The sequence below is a fragment of the Tachysurus fulvidraco genome, chromosome 2 (assembly GCF_022655615.1).
Source record: "Tachysurus fulvidraco isolate hzauxx_2018 chromosome 2, HZAU_PFXX_2.0, whole genome shotgun sequence".
In the NCBI taxonomy this organism is placed as follows: Eukaryota; Metazoa; Chordata; class Actinopteri; order Siluriformes; family Bagridae; genus Tachysurus; species Tachysurus fulvidraco.
In genome coordinates, this window is record NC_062519.1 from 39,338,739 (window position 1) to 39,352,686 (window position 13,948).

At 37.5% G+C, this 13,948-nt stretch overlaps 3 protein-coding genes across 6 annotated transcripts in view; 2 read left to right on the forward strand and 1 right to left on the reverse strand.

The window, feature by feature from the left end:
- Window positions 1-2,593: 2,593 nt before the first annotated feature.
- rbbp9 (retinoblastoma binding protein 9) lies at window positions 2,594-4,982 on the reverse strand. Its single transcript, XM_027153261.2, has 5 exons — window positions 4,790-4,982; window positions 4,221-4,263; window positions 4,016-4,121; window positions 3,083-3,168; window positions 2,594-2,839 (listed from the first exon to the last, which is right to left on the reverse strand). The coding sequence occupies exons 1-5, from the start codon at window positions 4,883-4,885 to the stop codon at window positions 2,616-2,618; spliced, it is 555 nt and encodes a 184-aa protein (XP_027009062.1). The 5' UTR covers window positions 4,886-4,982; the 3' UTR covers window positions 2,594-2,615.
- A 43-nt stretch (window positions 4,983-5,025) lies between these two features.
- zgc:194981 (uncharacterized protein LOC561073 homolog) lies at window positions 5,026-10,116 on the forward strand. The gene is made up of 5 exons (XM_047810360.1): window positions 5,026-5,066; window positions 5,884-5,976; window positions 7,048-7,244; window positions 9,045-9,158; window positions 9,326-10,116. Exons 3-5 carry the CDS (start codon window positions 7,056-7,058, stop codon window positions 9,407-9,409), a joined length of 387 nt encoding a protein of 128 aa, XP_047666316.1. The 5' UTR covers window positions 5,026-5,066; window positions 5,884-5,976; window positions 7,048-7,055; the 3' UTR covers window positions 9,410-10,116.
- A 1,122-nt stretch (window positions 10,117-11,238) lies between these two features.
- The window catches only part of tdrd3 (tudor domain containing 3), a 44,580-nt gene continuing 41,870 nt past the window's right edge, over window positions 11,239-13,948 (forward strand). For all 4 annotated transcript variants that reach the window (XM_027153150.2, XM_027153151.2, XM_027153149.2 and 1 more), the window contains exons 1-2: window positions 11,239-11,433; window positions 13,184-13,274. In XM_027153150.2, the coding sequence (XP_027008951.1) occupies window positions 11,396-11,433; window positions 13,184-13,274 (129 nt within the window). In that variant the 5' untranslated portion in view covers window positions 11,239-11,395. The remainder of the gene's footprint in view (window positions 11,434-13,183; window positions 13,275-13,948) is intronic.

A 13,948-nucleotide genomic window follows, 5' to 3' on the forward strand; every position in this document is an offset into this window, starting at 1 on the left:
TTACTTGCATCACCACATCACATACAGCAGACGTCATGCAGTTGAGTGCTTTCATATGTTTCCCTGTCAGCCACAGTGGCTACAAGGTGGAGGGATCGTGGCCACTTTATTGCTTCCGACCGATTTTTTTATTTTTCAAGGCGAGCGCTTCCAAATTTTAAAAAGCTTTGTCCTAAAATTGCACATTTATTTTCAGAAAAGAACCAATAATGTTCTTACTTTTTAAACCTCAATCGAAGCTAAAATCGTGGGAGGCAAATGAGGAAATGGTGAAGATGGGTGGATAGAGAAAGGGGGATGGCTTGATGGATAGAGAGAGAGGGGGGCTGGCTTGATGGTTAGAGAGAGAGAGAGAATGATGGCTGGATGGATAGAGAGAGAGAGAGAGAGGAATGGCTGGCTGGATTGAGAGAGAGAAGGATGGCTGGATGGATAGAGAGAGAGAGAGAGAGAGAGAGAGAGAGAGAGAGGAATGGCTGGCTGGATTGAGAGAGAGAAGGATGGCTGGATGGATAGAGAGAGAGAGAGGAATGGCTGGCTGGATTGAGAGAGAGAAGGATGGCTGGATGGATAGAGAGAGAGGAATGGCTGGCTGGATTGAGAGAGAGAAGGATGGCTGGATGGATAGAGAGAGTAGGGGATGGCTGACTGGATAGCTGGCTGGATTGAGAGAGTGAGGGATGGCTGGATGGATAGATAGAGAGAGGAGCCATGGCTGAATGGATAGAGAGAGGGATGGCTGGATGGATAGAGAGGGGTGGATGGATTGCTAGATTATTAAATATAGATTATTCAATAATTAGATCTAATTATTAAATATATCTAATATCTAGAATTTTGTTTTCTATTAATCTTTATATTATTCTGTTAACCTTTTGTTCTATGTTTATGTTCTGTAAAGCTGCTTTGAGGCAATGTCAACTGTAAAAAGCGCTATAGAAATAAACTTGAATTGAATTGAACAGATGGATAGAGAGAGGGGTAAATGGATGGATGGATAGAGAGAGGTTTAAATGGATGGATGGATGGATAGAGAGAGGGGTAACTGGATGGATGGATAGACAGAGAGCTGGGTGGATGGATGGATAAAGATGGATGGATAGAGAGTGGTGGACTGATGGATGGATAGAGAGGGGTGGATGGATAGAGAGATGGATGGATAGAGAAGGGTGGATGGAGGGACGGTTGATAGAGAGGGATGGATGGAGGGATGGATGGATGAAGACGTATGGTTATGGATGGGTGGATATGGATGGAGAGAGAAAGATGGATGCATGGCTGGATGGAGGGAGAGAAATAGATTGATGGATGGATTGGATGAATGTATAGAGGGAGGGGGATGGATGCATGGATAGATAGATAGATGGATTCTGTCAGTTTTTGCATCCCTCCATAGCCGATGCCGCATGCAGTCATCAGACAAGCAGCTTAGATTCTCTTGATGTTCTACAGAGTTCCAGCAGACCTACAAACTGCTCCTCACCAGAGTTACCAACATTTCCTTCACACACATTACTGAAAGATAAAGCTAATCTAGACCGCACAAGACGCGTGCGTTTTCTTCCTCCTCTTCTTTTTATTTTTATTATTATTCAGTGCAAAAAGCTACTTCCTTTTAGAAAATACAAACGCACCCTTACAGTGTGGAGCAATTTGTCCAATAGGATTGAGGAACATCAATTAGAATTGATGACTTTTTATTATATTAATATTTAATTATTTAAATAAGTACATATTTCAACCATATTCATATTCTTCCTTCTCTAGTCTATGTAGTGCAGTAAACGGGACGGAGAAAATTCCTATCGACGTGCTGCTTCCTTACTAACAATATACGTCGATGAAGACTTCTTTAAAAGGACGACGTGGGTCGACTCGAACGTCAGACACGCTAATTTAGCAGTGAGTCCATCGCTGCTCATAAAGCAATGTTTACATGAGCTCACTTAATGGCGTAGTCTTTATTTACTGTAAAAAAAAAAAAAAACAATGAACGTACTGATCCTCGGAGAATTCGAGAATTACAGATAGAGACTCGAACGTCTCGTGGGTTTAGATTACATTTGCCTTAATGTAGCTATGTAGTATGTTTGTATGGATTCTTTCTTTTTAAGATTATTTTAAGGGTTTGGTTTTTTACTATTTTATTTTTTTATGTTGGTGTTTGGTATTGAATTTGTACAGATAGAACCACTATGATGTTTATTCTACCTGTAACTTGAACTTTTATGTGCTGTCAGAATATAAAGGAAAATTTGTCCATTTTCTTGTTTCTCCTTTGTTTTTAATGTATTTTAGGATTTCTAACTCTAAGAATTTTACTCTGATGTGAAATGTTCTGCTCAACCTGTTGGTAAGAATCTCAGAAACTTTCAAAACAATCGAGTTACAGTACAAACAGATATGAATTTAAAGGGAAAAAATGGCATAACTTTTAATACTTTTATTAAAATGCTTTTCAAATAAATTATTAGCCATTTTCTAAATCACATGACCTTCGATGTCGAAAAACGCGAATGATTTCTAATGAAACGGAGTTTGATGCCTTTTGATATTTTACTGAAAAGTGAGAATTGAACACAAACCAAGTCCGTGCTGTTCGAAGCTTTATTCCTTTAACCAGCAGTGATCAGTTTCTTTACAGCACTGATGAGCTCTGGGAAACACGAGTTCTGAAAATGTCCACGGTCTGTGTATTTATGAAGCTCTGCTTTTAGTCCATCCGCTACTTCCTGCTGCTCCTCCCAAGGTAGGAAAGGGTCGTCTGTGGAGCCGAACTGGACGATGTGTTTCACGTTAGCTCTGATCCTTTCCCACTCCCATGGACGGCTGAAATATCCTGAGAGAAAAAAAAAAAAGAGAGCGAGAAAAAAAACGTAACCAAAAATTTATGCTCAACACCGGAGACTCATTCCTCAAACTTTTAAATAAACCTCAACTGTTAAAAATGATCTTACAAGAAATCAATCAATCAACACGTTCTTAACAATCAAAATTAAGAAGCTCTATGGTGTTAAGTGAATGTATTTAATATTCCATCTAAGAGATCTGCTTTAGCTTTGGACGTAAGGAGAAGACTCACCGCTCTCTCTCTCGTTCTCATCTCCCAGGTCAGACGTGTAGGCGCCCACCAGGATGATGCCGAACACCTTGTGCGTCTCACCGTACCTGTGACATTTACATTTAGGTCATTTTGGCAGACGATCTTATCCGTAGCGACTTATATGTATGTATCTCAGTATACGGCTGAACAGAAGGTTAAGGGCCTTGCTCAGGGGCCCAGTAGTGGCAGCTTGGTGGTCACGACCTTCCTATCAGTAGTGCAACACATTAGCCACTGAGCTACCACTTCTCTTAGGATGAAAGTTAGAGGGAAAAATCAGACAAGCCATAAAACTAGTTTCACTTAGATACTAATTACTCATCAATTAGTCATCAGTGCTATAAATACAAGGCACAAAATTAAACTGAACCCCACTACGTGGAGCAGATCGGTGAACGGTTCAAACATCACTCACAATATATGAGTATACTAACAAACCAAACATTATATACACACCGAAATTAATAAATTTATATATATGTATGTATGTATGTTGTGGAAGTTCTGTGTTTGTTTCTGTTCAAATTAATTAGACAAAAAAACTTCCTCATGGTGATGTTACAGAAGACTAAATCTGCAGACTCCTCCCATAAATGTTATATGTTTGCATATCGAAAACCTAATATTAACAATGACATATTTTTTCTTTAATAATGGCACTGTCATAATCTGTACATTATTATCCTTGGATTATGTGAGTATCTGCTATACGGTCACCTGTAAACGAGCCTTTAATATAAAAACGTCATGATTTAAACCTGTAAAGTTGAACCACAGTCCAAGTCCAGCTGCTGTTATAGGAAATTCTACTAACCAATCGGATTTGAGAGTTCAACAGGTTTTGTGATAAACGTTTTGATATGTGAACAACCCTGACGAATGAGATGATCCTCCTCGTCATGTATCCTGTACCTCATAGCAGCAGCAGCGCCCGAGCTGTGGCCGATGATCACCGTCTCCTCGTCACACTGCAGCTCCTTCTCCATGAATGGCAGCCATGCGCTTTCTCTGGCTGTCACTGGTAGAACATTCAGAAGGTAAACAATCAACAAATGAAAAAAGATCAACTCATAAATAGTTCAAGAGCTCTAAAATATGTATATGCATTTTCATGTACCAGGGTCTGGCATGTTCCTCAGCTCACTGCACACACCAGGTATCTGCAAAATAAATAATTAAATAGATAGATAGACAGAGACAGGAAAAGAAAAAAACATTCAGAAAAACAGAGGGACAAGTAGACAGATTGTAAGACAGACAGACAGGAAGAAAGCTAAACATAAACAAGACATACAAACAGATAAGTAGACAGATTGCAAGACAGACAGACAGGGAGAGAGCTAAACAGTCACAATTATAGACAAGTAGACAGACAGATAGATAAACAGACAGAAAAAGCAACTAACTTACACGTTCACTAATTACAACAATTTATTATTTTATTCATTATTAACCAGTCACATTTCACGATAAACTGTATTATCAATTCATCAATATTTCATAACATAGATTGCTTATGACTGAGAAAAGCGAAAAAAGGCTTATACATAGTTCAGAGTTTGTACCTTGTTTATCGTGACATAACTTATCACGATACTCATTCTGTATGATCATATCGCTCAGCTCTGGCTCATTGTGAATAATCAGCACCAGGCAGAAACTGAAGAATATTTATACCCCACATACCTGATGAATCTGTTTATTGACCCAGCCGTACCAGTTACTGTGTACAACATCTCCTGCACCATTACCTGGAACTATCACTACTTTCTTTACAGGCATGACTTCTGTTTTAGAGGTAAAAATGAATTCAAACTCTACACAATAATCACCAGCTCTTCTTTTCTTCTTCTTCTTCAGATGGAACAGGAGAAACTAGGGCTGTATCACGCCCCCTGCTGGAGCAACGAGCATTATAACAATCAGAGCTGGCAGAAATAATACTGATACTGAAACACGTTTGGTAATATACATTTTTATTATATTATTTTATAGAACTGAATGTTCATCTCTTCGATTTGATTTCAACACGTCAGGTGCAGGAAACCACGTGGGGTCTGGACGACGTCACTTGGCTACATTATATGATTTTGTTTTGTTTTCTTTTGTTTTGTTTATTTATTTTATTTTATTTTTGTTATATGTATATTGCTTTGTTTTGTTTTGTTTTATTTTAATTTGTTTTATTGAATTTTTTTGTTTTGTTTTATTGTATTTTATTTTATTTTTTGTTTTGTCTTTTGTTGTTTTATTTTTTTTGTTTTGATTTGTTTTATTTTGTCTGGTTTTGTTTTGATTTTGTTTTGTGTGTTTTTGTTCAGGTCATTTCATTATTTTATATTCACATTTTTTTTTCTGTTTTTCTTTAACGCTGCAGTTTCAAGACACCACGTGTTATAAATGTATAAATGTATTTATTTGTTTGTTTTTATTAATTGTAAAGGTTTAATGGGTTATAGGCTTTTATTTTATTAAAACGAAAGTTTCAAGACACAACAATATGGACTTAAACAATAAATAAATAATTTAATACATTGATTACTTTATAAACAAACAAACAAATACATTTATTTATTTATTTATTTATTTATTTATTCTAACAATACCACGTGGAGTCGTGAGGGCACGTGATCCCGTGAGCCAGTGACGTTTTATACTTTTATTTGATTTGATTCCATATTATTTATTGAACCTACACGCTCCAGAGATGTGCGTGGTCGTATCGGTCAGGTCACGTGATCACGTGATAACTTTCCATGTAATTTAATTGAACATTCCAGAACACCACGTGGGGTTGTTTATGATGGAGCCATACCGGTCACGTGACTCTGAATCCGGAAGTAGGCATCAAAACACGTCTCATCTAAACGGAGGTACTGTGATTATTATTATTATTATTATTATTATTATTATTATTATTATTATTATTATATCTTTATTATTTATTTGAATCCCTTCCCTGTATTAGTGGTCTTGGCTGAATAGTAGAACTAAGTAGAGCTGTGTTTCTGTCAGCAGAATGCTGTAATGTATTGTAATGTAATATGATTATATAATGTATTGTAATGTAATATGATTATATAATGTATTGTAATGTAATATGATTATATAATGTACTGTAATGTAATATGATTATATAATGTATTGTAATGTAATCTGATCTAAGACCTGAGCGTGTAAACAGAGGAGCATCAGATAAATAGGACCAGGTTGAGCAAAACAAAACAAAATCCTCATTCAAACTACTTTAGCACTGGTACTGTATTCTTCAGCACTGTTTATTACCACGTTGATAGTGAATAGCTAAGTGAATAGCTTTACTAGTGCAGTAGAAATCGCGCTATTTCGTTTATTTATCGATTTTACAGAATGTATTTTTTATGGAAATGATGCTCCGCATAAATTTGCATAAATTTGCATAAATTTGCATAAAATCAAACCGGATGTCTAGGCTTTGTTGTCTAGGATGATGCTGGAATGCAAATGTTGATTATTCTCAAAGGTTCTAAAAGATGCTCTTTTTTTACAGGACTACTGAAATATTATTGAAGTATTTTTTTAAGAAAAAGAGAGAAATTATTCTGTAGTTGCCTTCTGAATAGAAAATAGGGATTTTAAAGAGCGGCTGTGAGATTTTTTCCTTCTAAATAGAGAACAAAATGTGGAGACAATCTGAAATGGGCAGAGATTAAAGAGGAACTTGATCTCGCTGTGTATCACGATTGGACAAAATATGATTGGAAATAGCTATTTTTGTTGAGTTCTTTTCTTTTTAACATTAGTTTTATCTGCAAAATGATAGATGTGGTCATTTTTCTTATTTATATATCATCTTAATATCTTATGTCTTCGTAAATATTCTACATCACTGCATTTTCTAAGGCTTTTAAGCAGGGCCATGTGTAGCTTGTGATTGATTTGGATTTTCACATTTCTTTACACAGATTAAACCATGATGACCTTCAGGCTGGGCCTCATTGCAGCCTTTATCGTGGCTCAGATTGTGTCTGCGAGCAGCTCGACTCAAACCCTCGACCCGAACGTGGTCAAAGCGGCCAACTTTGCCATCGAGTTCCACAATCGCATGACGAACTGTGCTTATGCGTATAAAGTCGTGGAGATCCTGTCTTACTCTGCTCAGGTATGTGTCGCTTATAGTCTCGGTTCTTTATTTTCCAACATATCGTTTAGTCAGAACGGCGAAACTCGTTGGAGTGTTTTTTTCCCTTCATTCTGTTATTAGTAAACTGTGTGATTATCTGTAAATTGTTGTGCAATGAGAAATAAAACACGTGCTGTTCTTGGAAATCGATCATTTTTGCCGTAGATCATTCTGTATTTTATATATAATTAGGATTATATTATTATATATAATATATAATTACATTATATTATTATTATTATTATTATTATTATTATTATTATTATTATTATTATTATTATAGCTTACTTTTAATTTTAAAGCTAATTTATAAAGAAAGGAAGGTTTAACCGTGTGACATCATCACCGCTCATTCAAAGTCCGACCTTTCTTAATGGTTTATTTCCTGTTCTTCGTAAACGTGTAGATTCAGACAGGAAGTTCGGTCGGATATCTGTAGCATATATTATCTGTTTTCTGACATTTTATTTTTAATAGATAAATAAAATGAGCTATTTGAGATGGAGTATTAAGCAGCGAGGCTGATAAAAGACACGTTCTGGATTGAGTTTAAAAGTAAGAGCTCTGTTTTACAAAGAATTACAAAATTAAATTATGATCTGAATCAATTCCAGCGCTGGACTTAATCCCGGATTATCCTTATCCTTCCCTAAAGACTATTAATAAAGATTTGTCAGTGTTTTACTGCGTCAGCTGATCAGATCCAGTCGTTGTTTCAGAAGAATCATGTGCTCTTTCGAGATCTTATTAAGAATCTTGTTATTCAAATCTCTTTCCATGGAAGTTAAACTGATTGACTTCATTCTTGCCTGAATAAATTAATAGATGAAGGTATTTTTTCTTAATGTCTTCCTGCCCTTGCTGTTGGGTTATTTCATTATTGTTACTGGACACTTGAGAAGTGTTTCCTTCATTTCCTCGGGTTCCACATGATGAAGATGGAGCCAGAGAACGAAGATAATCAGCTTTTTGCTGTCAGAAAATGAACACGAGGGTTTTTTGTTGTAGCTCGATTGCACAGTCGCCAGGAATGAGGTGATTCTGTCTTTTGAGCTGAGTGGAATGCGTCATGAGGTTGAAAAGAAAAGAAAGACAAAGAGACACTGATTTGATCCTGTATAATAGAGTAGTGTGTGATGCTCGGACAGGATGAGAAGACAATCTGAAAGCAAAAGGGAGTGAAATGTTCAAATGAAGGTGTGAAACATGAGAGCTCGAGAAGATTAAAAACTCATCTACAAATAAAATGAAACTTGCCGGTGTCCCAAAGTCTCACTCTCACTCTCTCTGTCGCTCTCTCTGTCTCTCTCTTTTTCTCTCTGCCCCCCCCTCTGTATCTCTGTCTGTCTTGCACTGTCTCTCTCCCTCTGTCCGACCCCCCCCTCCTTGTCTGTCCTTTTTCTTTCACTCTGTCTCTGTAGGTGTCTATCCCTCTCCCTCTGTCTGTCGCTCTTCCTTGTTCTTGCTCTCTCTCTCTGTCTCTCTCTCTGTTGCTCTCTCTCTCTCTCTCTCTCTCTCTCTCTCTCTCTCTCTCACTTGTCACTCACAGCAACACTGCCAGTTGTGGGCATTTTTGAGCTCATGTATAAGGTAGAGGGCAGAGAGCACTTTGTGGAGTGATAGAGAGGGGCAGTTAGCTGAGGAAGGGAATTAATGAGTGAGTCTAATTTGGGGTGAAATGAATAGTAATAATTAAAAAAAAAATCAAACAGCAAATAGAGAAACAAAGGAAGCAATTAAATGAAAAAAAAATAGAGTTTTGCTCTGTGTGTGTGTCAGATCTACCCTCCTGCCAGGGTGAAGTACTCCATAGAAGTACGAGCAGCTCAAACGGCCTGCAGAAACGACGGCAGCGTGAACCCAGAGGATTGCGACGTTGTGGCTGACGCACAGGCAAGATGGTTGATTTTTTTCCTATATTTTCATGTAGTTCATATTCGGTTGCTATGGAAACTGTGCATGCTTCTGTGCAGCTCACACATGCTACAGTATACTGTTGTAAACATCGTATGAAAGACAATTGTTAACATTTGTTTGTTTGTTTTTTTTGTTTGAAACAGACGATGATCTGCAGCTTCGTGGTTCTGGCAGTTCCTGGAGAGAACACAGTTCCTGAATACGTCCTGTCACAGCAATGTGCCTGATGTGTCATTCTTCAGATTCTTTAAATTAATCGCACAAAAAAAAAACCAACAACAACAAAATGTAATCAAACACTATGCGACATGCTTTTGTAGGAAAATAATCAACGACGACGTGACATAACGCATCTCGGACAGAAGCCGATTATTGTCCTGGTGTTTGATGTTCTTTTATACCACAGCAGGCTACTTGCTGTCATCGCTTTAGTTCCAGCAGCCGTAATAGAGTCGTCTTGTGTCCTAAAAAGACTTGAATGTCTTCTCATAGAAAACTTTTTGAAATTGTTTATCGTCGCCGCGGATTCGGTTACGTGGCATTTCTGTAAGGAAACGATGACCCTTCTGACCAGTCAGTATCGAGAACTCAGCGCTGTGGTATAAGTTTATCCCTATTTGAACATTAGATAGAAAAATCTAATAGCACTTTTAAGCACTTTTTTTGTTACTGAAACGAATATGGCATTATTTTATTATTCCATATTATTAGTGTGTTATTGAGGTTTTAGTGTAGAAACTAAACTAATGAATTGTAAGCAGTGGAGAAGGGTGCCAATACTTTATTCACAGAGATGGTTTAAAGTGTGAAGTTCTCAAAGCTGTGGGAGTCACTCCACACTGCATAAGACAAGAACACTGGGAACTCTGAAGGATCTCTGAAGGTGTCTGTTAATGGTGCAACAGGGAAGAATCCTAATATAATGCGAAAAAGATATTTGTTTGTGCTTCTTTCTTGTCCTTTCAGCCAAACAACCTGTACAACATTAAAAACCCAAGTGTGTGTGTGTGAGAAAGATATATATATATATATATACACACACAGATATATATATCTTTCTCTCTCTCACACACACACTTGGGTTTTTAATGGGTTTTATATATATATATATACAGAGAGAGAGAGAGAGAGAGAGAGCGCACGAGATACAGCACATGTGTGTCAGTGTGTTAGAGAGAGAGAGAGAGAGAGAGAGAGAAAGAACATGTGTGTGTGAGAGAGAAAGATTTTTTAGTTTGTGCGTGAGAGATTTTGTGTTTGAGTGTGTGTTGCATGTGTACGTGTTGGAAAGAGTGCACAAGTGTGCATGTGTGAGAGAAAGAGAGCGCAAGAGATTTTGTGTTTGTGTGTGAGAGAGAGAAAATGAAGAGCAAATTCAAAAGACTTGAAGCACAAGGTAGGGGACACTGGACATGGCACAATCACACACACACACACACACTGCGGACATCAATATAGGCATCAATCAAACTACAACGTGTGTCTTTGGATTTGTGGAAACAGAGAACCCACAGGAAATAATAATAATAATAATAATAAATAAGAATTAAACAATAATAATTCAACAAAAAAATTTAAATTAATAATAATAATAGCAATGATAATAATAATTCAATAATAAATAATAATACTAATCATAATCATAATATAATAAGAATAAATAAGAATTTAATAATAATAATAAACAATATTTCAACAAAAAATAATAGCAATGATAATAATAATAAACAACAATAATAAATCATAATTTAATAATACTAATACTACTAATAATAATAATGGTGATAATTTACTACTACAAATAATAATAATAATAATAATAATAATAATAATAATAATAATAACATGCATACTGCAGCACAGAGGATAAAGGCAGGACTTAAACATAGGTTACAAAAGACAAATGAATAGAGTAACAGAAGAAACTTTAGTAAAAGAAATATAAAATAAAACTACATAATCTATGCGTATTTGCTCGCTTTCATGATAATCATTGTGCACTGAGGCCTTAACCACAGTGCAGTACACTTCTGTATCGGGGATTTGAGCAGGCTCCGAAACGGAACCGGAACAACGCAACTTTGACCTCTGACGTTGCTGAAGTTTAGAAGTCGCACTATTTTGGCAGAATAGCTTTGTTACTGAAAATAATGACAAAACAGCAACTCGGATAGACTGCTGGCTTTCAACGGACATTTTATTACGGGCTGGAGATGATGGAGCTGAGCTCAGCGCTCGTTAAAGAAGGCTGGTGTGTATTTACAACAAGCTAGCTGCTGTTAGTAAAATAAACCCATAGCTACTCAGGTTAGCGCGCTGTTGTCATAGTATCACCCGTAATACGGGAAATCCCGCCCCTTTACTCGGATTGGTTAGAATTTCTTCTCGCGTTATCTCATTGGTGGACCATTTCTAACTAGGACGTGTTAGCCAATGTCGGCACAGAAGGTGGGATAGTACTATCCAATCACAGCGTGGCGGCGGAATACGGGTGGGAAGAAAACAACGTGAACCTTAGCTAACTGCAATGTTACTAACACAAAGCTTTAAATAAATAACGCTAATACTCGAATCAGTAGCTGAATGCGAGAAGCGGCGAAGCATTAATATGATCACTATATAGATAGATAGATAGATTTATATATAAAATTAGAGCCACAATTAGCTGACTAAAGCGGTAGTTAACGTTAGCTAGTCTGCTAATTAGCACCCTAAGCTTAGCTGTTAGCATCGGGTTAAGGTTCAATACTGCTATTTTTGAGACACCGGCTGTTGCTGAGAATCAGAATCAGAATCAGAAGGAGCTTTATTGCCAAATATGGATAATAAATGGGGTTGTTTTTGTGTCGTACGCTTCCAGTACACAGAGAACACGGACAATAAAAATGAAACTAATAAAAAATACATATATGTAAATACAAACAGACAAAACAATACATTGAAAAATAAATAAATAAATAGTTTGTAGATAGAGTTGTGCTATAGATGATAGAATGGAATGAGATGGTAACAAGTGAATATAAGATTATTGCACGTTGTTTTTGTGTAATTTGGGAACTGTTCATGAGGTTGATTGTCTGTCTGGGGAAAGAACCTGTGCTGGTTGTGCTGGTGTTTGGGGCTCTGTAGCACCAGCAAGATGGTAAAAGTTCAAAAAGCTGATGATGTGAGGGATCCAGAGTGATTTTCTGAGCTCTTTTTTTTTTTTCTCACCCTGGATTATATACAGTTCTTAAAGGGTGGGTATGGGGGGGATAACGCCCCATTAATCCTTTCAGCAGTCCGAGCCGTTCTCTGTAGTCTTCTGGTGTCTGATTATCTACCCGTGTCAGCAGACGTCAGTTCCGGTGCACGTCTAGGTTATTATCAGAAATTGAAATCATCAATAAAGAAAGAATTGTTGATTGAATAAATATTCACCCCCGCGGTATCAGCACACGCTGCAATTACCGCTGCACGTTTTCTGAGATGGATCTCCATCAGATTCTGATCCCTTTCTTCACGCCCAAGCCTAAGCTCTGCCACATTATATACAGAGTGACTTCAGTTTCAAGTCTCTTTCAGTAATGAGCTTTGTTGTGTGTCCAGTTCTGTTCCAAGTCTGTCATCTGACAAGTGTTGCATGTCTGCTGAGGATACAACCTGATTAAATGTGCTGTTTTTCAGCAATAATCCCAGCTTTGAGGAGACGTTTTAGTTTTTTTTTTTTTAAACTTTGCATTTTATCCTAGACACGTTTTGACAGTTCCTTGATGGCGTCATTTATTACAGTAGCTACACATGTTGTCTTGGTAACGTGGTAACCTAAGCAACTGCTATTATCATCACATGACCTACTTTACATCTGATACATTCTGGATACAGAGTCTGTGCGTTCTCTACTAAATAACATATGTTTACAAAGTGGAAGGCTGTAGAAATGTCAAACATATCTGGAAGGACTGCGCCGTTGAGTGAGCCGTTCCTCTGATTTAACAGGTTTCTGTTTTTCTTTTCGTCAGGTATCTCACAGACGAAGGAATAGACGAGTGCAACAGCTCTTCAGAGAAAGAGAAGGCGGTAATCAGTGACATCCTCAATGTAGCACTGAACGTAAGTCCTTAATGTCTTACACTGTAGAGTCGGTAACACCGATAGCATAATCATGTGTGGCTTCCAGGGGTGTAGCTTTAGCGTATTCCCACAGTCATTTTCGTTTACAATCACAGCATTTGGCAGACTCTCTTATCCAGAGCAACGGTGCTTTGAAGTCTCTTTCAATGAATACATTAACTCTGGTTCACTAGGTTACAGACATGGGATACCTAACAACCTAACACTCTGTTCAGCGTTTTTTTCTTTTCTTTTTTAAATACACACATACAACAGAGGAGAAAAGTGCTAGTTGAAGTATTTCAGTAAGAGGTAGGTCTTCACCCAGCGTTTGAAGATAGCCAGTGATTCGGGCTGTTCGGACATCTAGGTGAAGTTCATCCCGCCATCTCAGTGCCAGAACAGAAAAAGAGTCTTTATGTATACTTACCCTGAGAGATGGTGGGACCAGTCGAGCAGTGCTGGTAGATCTGAGGGAGCGAGACGCAGTGTGAGGAGTGATGAGAGCTTCAAGGTAAAAGGGAGCTGGTCCATTTTAGGCTTTGTAGGCAAGCATCAGTGTTTTGAATCTGATACGTGCAGCTACCGGAACCAGTGGAGGAGCGCAGCAGCGGGGTGGTGTGTGGAACTTAGACAAGTCGTGCAGCTGCATTTTAGATCATCTGCAGAGGATG

Coding starts and splice junctions, on each gene's coding strand:
- zgc:194981 (XM_047810360.1), top strand. CDS start 7,056: ATGATGACCTTCAGGCTGGGCCTCATTGCAGCCTTTATCGTGGCTCAG. Junction 7,245..9,044: donor TCCTGTCTTACTCTGCTCAG/GTATGTGTCGCT, acceptor TGTGTGTGTCAG/ATCTACCCTCCTGCCAGGGT. Junction 9,159..9,325: donor ACGTTGTGGCTGACGCACAG/GCAAGATGGTTG, acceptor TGTTTGAAACAG/ACGATGATCTGCAGCTTCGT.
- rbbp9 (XM_027153261.2), bottom strand. CDS start 4,885: ATGCCTGTAAAGAAAGTAGTGATAGTTCCAGGTAATGGTGCAGGAGAT. Junction 4,122..4,220: donor GAGGAACATGCCAGACCCTG/GTACATGAAAAT, acceptor ATGTTCTACCAG/TGACAGCCAGAGAAAGCGCA. Junction 3,169..4,015: donor GGCGCTGCTGCTGCTATGAG/GTACAGGATACA, acceptor TAAATGTCACAG/GTACGGTGAGACGCACAAGG.